Source organism: Trametes versicolor (assembly GCF_000271585.1).
Source record: "Trametes versicolor FP-101664 SS1 unplaced genomic scaffold TRAVEscaffold_11, whole genome shotgun sequence".
Taxonomy (NCBI): Eukaryota; Fungi; Basidiomycota; class Agaricomycetes; order Polyporales; family Polyporaceae; genus Trametes; species Trametes versicolor.
This window is the reverse complement of record NW_007360331.1, coordinates 1,394,495-1,403,126: the sequence shown is the minus strand read 5'-3', so window position 1 is coordinate 1,403,126 and position 8,632 is coordinate 1,394,495. Positions and strand designations below refer to the sequence as shown.

At 60.6% G+C, this 8,632-nt stretch overlaps 3 protein-coding genes across 3 annotated transcripts; 1 reads left to right on the top strand and 2 right to left on the bottom strand.

Moving 5' to 3' along the window:
- Positions 1-2,991: 2,991 nt before the first annotated feature.
- On the bottom strand, positions 2,992-3,489 carry TRAVEDRAFT_94631 (uncharacterized protein; the record flags this gene model as incomplete). Its single annotated transcript, XM_008044925.1, has 2 exons — positions 2,992-3,324; positions 3,373-3,489. Coding segments are annotated over 2 exons (450 nt in total), but the record flags the coding sequence as incomplete, so codon positions are not given.
- Positions 3,490-6,278: 2,789 nt separating this feature from the next.
- TRAVEDRAFT_51969 (uncharacterized protein) lies at positions 6,279-7,524 on the top strand (the record flags this gene model as incomplete). Its single annotated transcript, XM_008044599.1, has 3 exons — positions 6,279-6,445; positions 6,504-7,271; positions 7,320-7,524. 3 exons carry the CDS (start codon positions 6,279-6,281, stop codon positions 7,522-7,524), a joined length of 1,140 nt encoding a protein of 379 aa, XP_008042790.1.
- Positions 7,525-7,602: 78 nt separating this feature from the next.
- On the bottom strand, positions 7,603-8,334 carry TRAVEDRAFT_51968 (uncharacterized protein; the record flags this gene model as incomplete). Its single annotated transcript, XM_008044598.1, has 3 exons — positions 7,603-7,975; positions 8,026-8,193; positions 8,249-8,334. The coding sequence occupies 3 exons, from the start codon at positions 8,332-8,334 to the stop codon at positions 7,603-7,605; spliced, it is 627 nt and encodes a 208-aa protein (XP_008042789.1).
- Positions 8,335-8,632: the final 298 nt, after the last annotated feature.

Genomic DNA, 8,632 nt, shown 5'->3' with positions numbered 1-8,632 from the left:
GTTTACTTACTAGTACTTGTAGCCTCTCTTTGTGCGGCTTACAGGTACAGTACTATGCAATCAGAGTCGTTCTCTCACAGACTGAAGACCTCTCTTTGTGCGGCTTACAGCCTTCCAGGTTCAGAGTTCATCAGGAAACCATCCATGGCGCTATAGATTAAGGGGGACTGTTGGCAGGGGTGAGGAGAGAGGCATCCTAGTAAAGATGCACAGAGCGGTGATTCTGTATTGTATTGTACACCATTAGAGCACTATGGAGTATGGCTTTCCAATGGTATAGCATTCAAGGTGTTTTGAGGCTGTGAACCCAGTAAATTTACCGTGAAGGCTTCTGGAAGTGCAGCCCCTTTCCTGGCTTCCCAGGCCGCTCCGAATCGCGCGTGCAGCCCTATTTCAACAATGTGAATATCCGTCATAGTTCAAGCTTTTAAATAAGCCCATATTCGTACAAATAGGCGGTGAAATGGCCTAGATATGGCCCGGGCACTCGAAAACAGCCCCCTGCCCAGGTGGACCGAGTACAAATCAAAAACGCGTGGGCGGTTTCCTGCCGCGAGGGGCGCGTTCGAAAGCCACTGTCTGGGGCTTTTCGGGGATACCAGTTTCGTGACTGCGCGTGAGGAACGGGGTGCGCTATAGCCCACGCAGTATTCCTATAAAGTGCCCATTAGTACACATTGTAGCGCCCTCAATAACTATCCGATTCTGGGCGCGCTTGCATCGTCCTGTAGCGCTCATATATGCGAGCAAAAAGCGCCCAGAACGAGCCTAATGCGCCCAGTATTAAGCAAGGAATGTGCCAGGCAATGTGCCCTGGGGGGAGGTGTTTAGTACACCTTCCTAATTGGGATGTGGCGGGGCGGGAGCCAAAGCGCCGGTGGGCGGGGCCATCAGGATGTCCAGGAAAGTCGGATTGATGAGATAAAGCTGTTATCTAGCAGAGATAAGCCGGGGCACAGTGCTGGGCATTGATAACAGCGCTTCCGGGGCTGCCTGCCATATTTGGTAGGTGCCGGGCAGATGCCTCGGGTCCCCGGGGTGTTCGTAATACATTACGAACCGGAACGGTTTATAATGTAATGCGGCGCGGGCTTATGAACGGTTTATAATACATTACGACTACCACAGCTGGTGGGCCGAAAGCGGACGCGATGAGGTCGGTCGGGTCGATTGCGCGGATGAAGGGGTTCCAGGAATCTGGAAGCGAGGTGAGTATGATCATCGAGAAGTCGGAGTCGCTCACGGTCTGGCCAAGAGCGTGGAGCTCAGACCGGTAAGCGCGCAGCCGACGGAGGTGTTCCTCGATGTCTCCTCCTTCGGGGCATTGAGCGCGGAAAAGCTTTCGTCGCGCCTCCATAATGCCGATGGGGCCGGTCTCCTGGAACGTCTCCGCGAGCGTGTCCCAGGCCTCCTTGGATGTGGTCGCGTCTTGAGCGTACACCAAGACGTCCTTCGCGACACGATGATGCACTCAAGTCTCCCGTAACGGCCGCTAGGACGTCGGGGTCGATGGGCCGAGAGGACGAGACCCGAGAAGTGTCTTGTGTGAGCGGGGGGTTCCGAGTACGATCCCGAGTTCCCTACGACGCGGAAGGCGCGGGGAGGGGCTGAGCGAGCTTTTCGCTCCTGGCCTGTGAGGAAGGGATTGCGCGGACGATACGTGCTATTGCGGGGCGCGACGCGGGGGATCGGGGACGCGGGCTTCGGGAGTAGTACTCACTGTACGCAACGAGACGAGGACGTCGGGGATGTTGTCGGGAGGGGACTCGCTGGCGCTGTCGAAGTCGCAGTCGCAGACGCCGTCGCAATCGCAAACTTGAGCTCTGAAGGGGTAAGAGAAAGTGGGATTTCCCGGAGCTCGGGGCCCCGCGTATATACAGGAGGGGCCGGAGCCATACGGGAAGGATAAGAAATAAAAGATGCACCCGTCGCGCCTTGCGCGACGGGCGCGACGATCGGGCCCCCTACGGGGGCCGCGCTCTGCGGGCCTTGCCTAGACTGTCGGGGCCGCGCGTACCGCGCGGTGTGATTGGTGGGCGGGGACGCATGCACCGCGACCCCCGACGAGCGTATCGGGTGTTTCGTACTGCCCTCGAACCCCGATGCTTGGCGGGGCTTGGCGCCCCCAGTCGGGACCACTTATCGCGGCTCGCCTTGCTCGACTCGCGGGTGGCGCAGCAGCTGTTGTAGCCAAATACTGTTACAAACTGTTTAACCGCCGTGACTGTTTTGCATAACGAACCGTCAAGGTTCGTCATGTGTCACGAAGCTCCGGGGTGGTCCTTTGCCCCCAGTGGGCCCTCCTAGCGCCCTCTCGGCTTCTCGGCGGCCTTCCTAATGCGGCACACCTCCCGGACATACACCAAACCCTCTGCAGGGCCTCTCGGCTATGTTGTGAACCTCCCATTTGGGACGGCGGGTCATTGATGCGATCGGAATACAGATCTTAGCGAGACGGTATGTTTCCCGACATTCTCGGAATAGCCCCTTGGGGAAAAGTGCCATTGTAACCGGGTACGCGTTCAGAGCAGGGATATGTATTAGGCGCAGGGGCCGCTATATGTAATGTACAACACGGGCGAATCGATAGCGATGGCAGGGCAAGTTGACGGGCTGTTCGGGATGCGGGGGATGAGGGGAATGCGTGGGACAGGGGGACAGGGGGACGGGGGGACGGGGGATGCGTGCGAACGCGGACGCGCGAGATACAAAGCGAACGGGACACCCGTGGCGCACAGCGAGCGCGTACGCGGGCGACGCACGAAGAGCGGGGGCGCTGGCGGCGCACAAGAGCGCGCACGGGGGCGATGCGAGGCCCGGGACGCTGCAGCGCGTCCACTAGACCCGACGACGCTTTGTAGGGGGCTCACTCAGCTCATCTTCCTCGGAGGAATCATGCCTGCCAAACAAGGGTCAGTTTGCCCAAGACGAAGATATGGCGCGGGCACTCAACTCCTTGTCTTGCAGGGCTTGGGCCGCCATGGACTGGATGACCCAGGCGACGTCCGCCAGCGCGGCGGTCCAACGCTGCATAGTTGCATTAGTAGCTGCTTCCCGCCACCACGCGAGGGATAGCAAGACGATCAGGAGGCTGTTTTTGCCTGGCGCTCTCAAGGCATTCCAGTCGCCGCTACCCCCAATGACTGGGATTCCGCGATTGTCGCACTCGCGCCAGGCTGGCTGAAGCCCGGCCCACCACTCCCACCACAGCATCGCGTACTGGCTCTCCTTCTTGATCTGCGGCGGCTTTGCAAGGTTGCGCCGAAGAACGCGCAACCAATGGCCTACTTCGGAGGGGCGGCGGTCGGTACCTAGGCCCTTGGTCTAATGAAAATCAGCTTGAGCTCCGGTGAGTAGAGCAAAGCCACTCACCGAAGTCTCCCACCCATATGTTCGCTCCAGCACTGTCCACCATTCGACGGCACGCATGAACTCGGGCCCATAGCCCCTGCCCTCCAGCTGATTGAAGCTCTCCCGAACCCACACCGGCCAATTGCTCTCGTCCAGTATGATACCCCCTTGCAATGTCGGTCCCGGGCTGGGCGCCGACGCGGACTGCGCGGGCGTCGACGCAGACTGCGCGAGAGTCGACGCGGATTGAGCGGGCGTAGACGCGGACTGTGCGGGTGTTGAGGCGGACTGTGCAGGCGTTGAGGCGGATTGAGCAGGAGTGGGCACGGGCGTTGGCGTTGGCGTCGACGCAGATTGAGGGAGTGTCGACGCGGACTGCGCAGGAGTCGGCGCAGACTGCGCGGGAGTCTGCGCAGACTGTGCGGGCGTCGGCGCAGACTGCGCGGGCGTCGGTGTCGGTGTCGACGCGAACTGCGCAGGCGTGGACGCGGACTGCGCGGGCGTCAACGAGGACTGCGCGGGCGTCGGCGCGGACTGCATGGGCGATGGGGGTGTCGAGGAGGCGAACGCAGAGGGCTCCGGCGGCGTTGCGGGCAGTTGGCCGGCCAGGACAGTCAGTGGCGATAGCTGCGGGGTTTCCAGCTGCTCGACGGGTGTGCCCCCTGCCGCGGCAGGAGAGGAAGATGCGGCGCCGACACCTCAAGCAGCGAGGCGACCAGATTGTCGCACAGGCCCCGCGGGACTGGAGGTACCTTCATGGCCACCCGTTTTTTTGCCATTCTTCTTCTTCTTGCCACCTTGTTTGGCCTTGTCGAGGGCGGCCAACGGGTTGAGACAGAGCGGTATGAAGGGCGATGTGGTTGTCGCCGAAAGAATGATCTCCGCCGCGCGAACTCGGTTGCCAAGTGTCATGCGGTCGAACTCCTCGTACTGCGAGAGGCCGTAGAGCTCCATGCGCCTGCTGCGAGGGCTCCTCATGTCCAACTGACGTTGGACTGCGTCGTTCAGGTCGAGATCGTCGGCAGATGGGACAGCGATGTGCTCCGGAACCTCCCCATCCTCCTCATCCACCCACCCGTCTTCGTCCTCACCCCCCTGGCCTGCTCCTTCAACAGGTTCCTCCTGGCCACCCACACTCGCGCCCTCATCCTCATCCTTGTCCGACTCCGAGGTCTCCGTCTCTTCCTCAGACTCGGAGGATGACGCCTCCGACTCCTCGTCGCTTGCATCGCAAGCTTTGCGACGCGACCGCGACTTGCCCTTGGACGACTTTTGCCGCTTGGCGGCGCGTTTCGGAGAGGAGGCCCGGCGCTGTCGCTTGGAAGTACCCTTGGCGGCGGGCGCAGTGATGGGGACAGTCGAGGTGTTGACGGCGGGCGTGGCGTCGGCGGTAGAGGCGCCGGGTGTCGCATTGGCGGAGAAGAGAAGCGACGTTGTTGTGCCAGGAATGGGGGTGCCGTCCATTGTAGCTTGACCGCTCGCTCGAGCAAGACCCTCTGAAGATGATCAGCAGCAGACAGACACGTCAGGGAGAGTTGACTTACCCGGAGTGCGTGCGAGGAACACCATAAACGCGCCCATGACGTCCTTCTTAAACCGCCCTGGATCGTGCAAGTGCCACGGCATAGGAGAGGGGCCGCCGGATTTGCCAGCACTCACGCTGTAGGAGGCACGGTAAGTAATGATGTCAAAAAGAGAGAGAGAGGTACCAACATCTTCAGCTGGTTCCCGCCGCGGAGCGGGGCACCCGCCAAAAGCGTGACGTACATCCCGGTGTGCTCTCGGATGAGCTGCAGCAGCGGCTGCACCACCGCTGCAAGCTTGTCTCTGGCGCTGAAGTGGCATTAGTACTGATATATCGCGGAGATGTGCTTGATACACACTGTGTCTGCGCAGCCTCCGTTGGCCGAGTCCTGACCGGCTCCTGCTGCTCCATCGCGACGTCCGCATCGCGTATCTCCTCGCACTCAGTTTGGAGGGCGGCGCGGTACTCTTCAGTCTCCTCCGCGAGGAGCTCGCGCGCGATGAGCGACCGCAGGGCGAGGACGCGTTCGCGCGGGGTATCTTCGGCGGCCCTTCGTTCTTCGAGCTTGGTGTCGATCTCCGGCTTCTTCTTGGACATGTACAGCTGCCAGGGAGCCAGCTGGCGAGGTGGCGGGGGAGGTTCTTCGCGGTTGACGAGCTCTGCGAGTACTTCCGTCCAAGGGTTCTCCATGTCTTGCAGGCGGTCGCGTACGTAGCGCATGTGCCGTTTGACGGTCTAATGAAGCTCAGTATAGCTCATACAAATAATTAATGCTGCCGAAACTCACCTTCTTCACGTCGTCGATAACCTTACCCTTGGCTTTGTGCTCCTCGGGACTAAACTCCTTTTTGTCGGGCAACGGCCAGGCTGACACGTCATCATCCTTGAGAGGCACCGTCCACGGGAACTGCACCCAGTACAGCTTGAAGAGCTTGGCCCAGAAATTGTTCTGCGGGGTACGGGCCGTTTTCTTGAGCTTGTTGAACTCGGGCTGGTGTTCTGCGAAAAACGCCAGCCGACCCGCACTGAAAACCCCGGGATTACCAGCCTTGCCGCCTTTTTTTGGAGCGTTTTGACTTGTGCCGAGCACGAGTGGCGACAGAGCTAGTGTAGCGGGCGTTGGTGGTGGCATCGACGAATTCGACGTTGAGGGAGGCCATGCTGCCAGACGTGGAGGAGTGACAGGGCAGCGTTCCGAGGGCCAAGGAAGTCAAAGCTGAAGTCCGGGCTGCGCGGACGCCACACCACGCCACGCGGATGTGGGCGCCTATTCAGGGTCCAAATCGGGCGATCACTAACTCTGCGCGATTGCCTGCCTCCTCAGTCCAGTGCCACCACCACTACCCCGCGATCGCACTTCGCCCTCACGATTGGACCCACCTCCCCTCACACCGCTTTCTCCATGGTCTCTCACAGTCTTCTGCGCGACTTCAATGGCGTGGCCAGAGCCATCGGGGAGTCCCCCAAGTTGGATCGCGCCAGCAACCCCATCCCAATCGGTCTTCCGGAGGACAAGGACACGATCTACGTCGTCTGGGTAGGGCGCTGCATAGGGTTATTCTACAACTGGTGAGTTTACACATCTAGCTTCACTGATCTTCCGTCGACCGTGACTTCTGCTTCACAGGGGCCTCGCTCAGGCGATGACGTGCGGCTTCTCCGGGTGTGCGTTCAAGAAGTACCTCAGCCTCAAGGACACCCTGCTGGGGTGGTTTCAAGGCCCCATCCGTGCTCAAGGAACCTGGAAGGTCCCCAAGCCTTGCCCCCCCATCTACACCATAGGCCCGCCGCCCGATCCCACCACTTCCGCCGCTAAGAATGATCCCCCCGCCCCCGAAGTCGACGTTGCACCTCAGACCCCGCCCAGCATCCCCGTTGATCTTCCGCCTGAGAGCCCCAACTTCGAAGAGGAATACTGGGAAAGCGACGAGGATGCCGACGAGTTCCACGACCCCGAGGAGCCTCCCTCGACGCCGAGTCCTCCTGCCTCGCCAACTCTTGTCCCGGCCCGCGGCGTCTCCCTGCGCAACTACATTGAGTCGCAGAAGACCGCTCCACCGGCGTCCCCGTCCATTGCCACTGCCTCCTCGTTTCCCCTCTCCTCCATGCTCACCGACGGCACAATCTCGCCGAACACCATCCATACACCCCTGCTTGCCTCGCCGGTCTCGCTGGGCAGCCCGTTTAGCTCCCTGCACTCCTTCAGTCCCAAGCCCGTCCTTCACGGCTCCTCTCCCCTGCGCGGCGGCGCTAGCACGGCGCCTGCATCTGCAGACCCCTTCGGGCATGGCGGCCATGCGGACCCCGGCGCTTCCTCTCTCGGCGCCCCGCCCCGACGCGCCCGGATAGTTTACGTCGTCGTCCGCGGCGAGAAGCCCGGCATATATTTCGATAAGTAAGTTTGAACTATATGTACCAATTATTCGTCGCTCATCCCGTACAGGAACCTCGCTCTCCAGATGGTCGGCACGAAGCCCGGCATCAAGATCGTGAAGTTCCCGTCCTTGAGCCGGGCCGGTTGGTATTTCGGGCTGGAGTACATGGCGGGGTGCGTCGGAAGGCCCGTGCTCACAGGCGACGGAAAGCCCGTGCTCGCAGACGATGGAAGGCCCGTCCTCACCGACGCCGCTGAGGGGACCGAGGTTTAGATTTCGTCACTCATGTATTTTTGCAGCTCACAATCTACGTCGCGCTCGAATCCACCAGATACTCGTTCTGCGCATACCCTAGGGTTCTAAGTCTAGATATACTTGGGCGACGGCCATCATGTACTGGACCTTAAATGCAGCGGCCAATAGCTGCTCCCAAAGCTTCCCCATGCTCTCCGGGGAGAAGCAGTCCAGCACCCCGCTACACACCAGATCCTGCACCTCGTCCAGTATGTCGGCCCCCCTGCCAATCCAGTCCCACGCCCTCCCCGTCCACACCTCCATCGACGGTGCATCGGCCTTCGCGCACACGTAGTTGCGCTTGAAGCAGGTGTTGAATGAGTCAAGCTTGTCCGTGTAACCCCACCGGCACAACCTGTCGTTCAAGGCGGCCAACCGCGCGATGAGAACTTGGTCCGGAGTGAGCGGGATGCGAATGGGTGCGGCGGGTCTGCGGCGCAATGAGAAGTGCGGAGACTGATCTAGAATTATCATACTTACTTAGGGCTTGGTATAGGTCCAGCCGTTACGGCCACATCGCGAACCCCCTCGCTGGACGGTCGGGCGTTGGACGGACCCGCGTCGACGGCGCGCGCACTGCTTGGGCCCGGGCCAGGATGTGGCTGCGGGTATTCCGTGGCGTCCGAAGCCGCCTGCAAGAGCAGCCGCCTGCACGGGATTTAGGGGGTGGGTAGGAGTGACGGGCGGCTCGAAGGCAACTTACGGTTTACGCCTTTCATAATAGTATCGGCGGTTGGCCATCCTGCGTCGCTCCCTCCTCAGGTTCTCCTCCTCCGGTGTCAGGGGCATCTTCTTTCGCCCCATCGAATGTCGGGAAACGGCGGATTTATTAGACGGCGCGATGTGGCGGGAAGTGCGGCGCGGGAGCGGCTTTGGTACTCCGGGGAAGGGGACGTGCTGGCAACTTGCAGAAGAACAGGAGCAATGTCGTAAGTCTGGCGCCAGTGATTTGAACCAGGCGGATTTAAGACAGTCTTAAAAACTAGCGCTCAGATGCAGGTGCAGCTGCATGGGTCTGCACAGCTGCAAGTCCAGCGGTACTGAAGGTTTTCCCCCATTGCTGTCTTCCATGAACCACACGCAATAT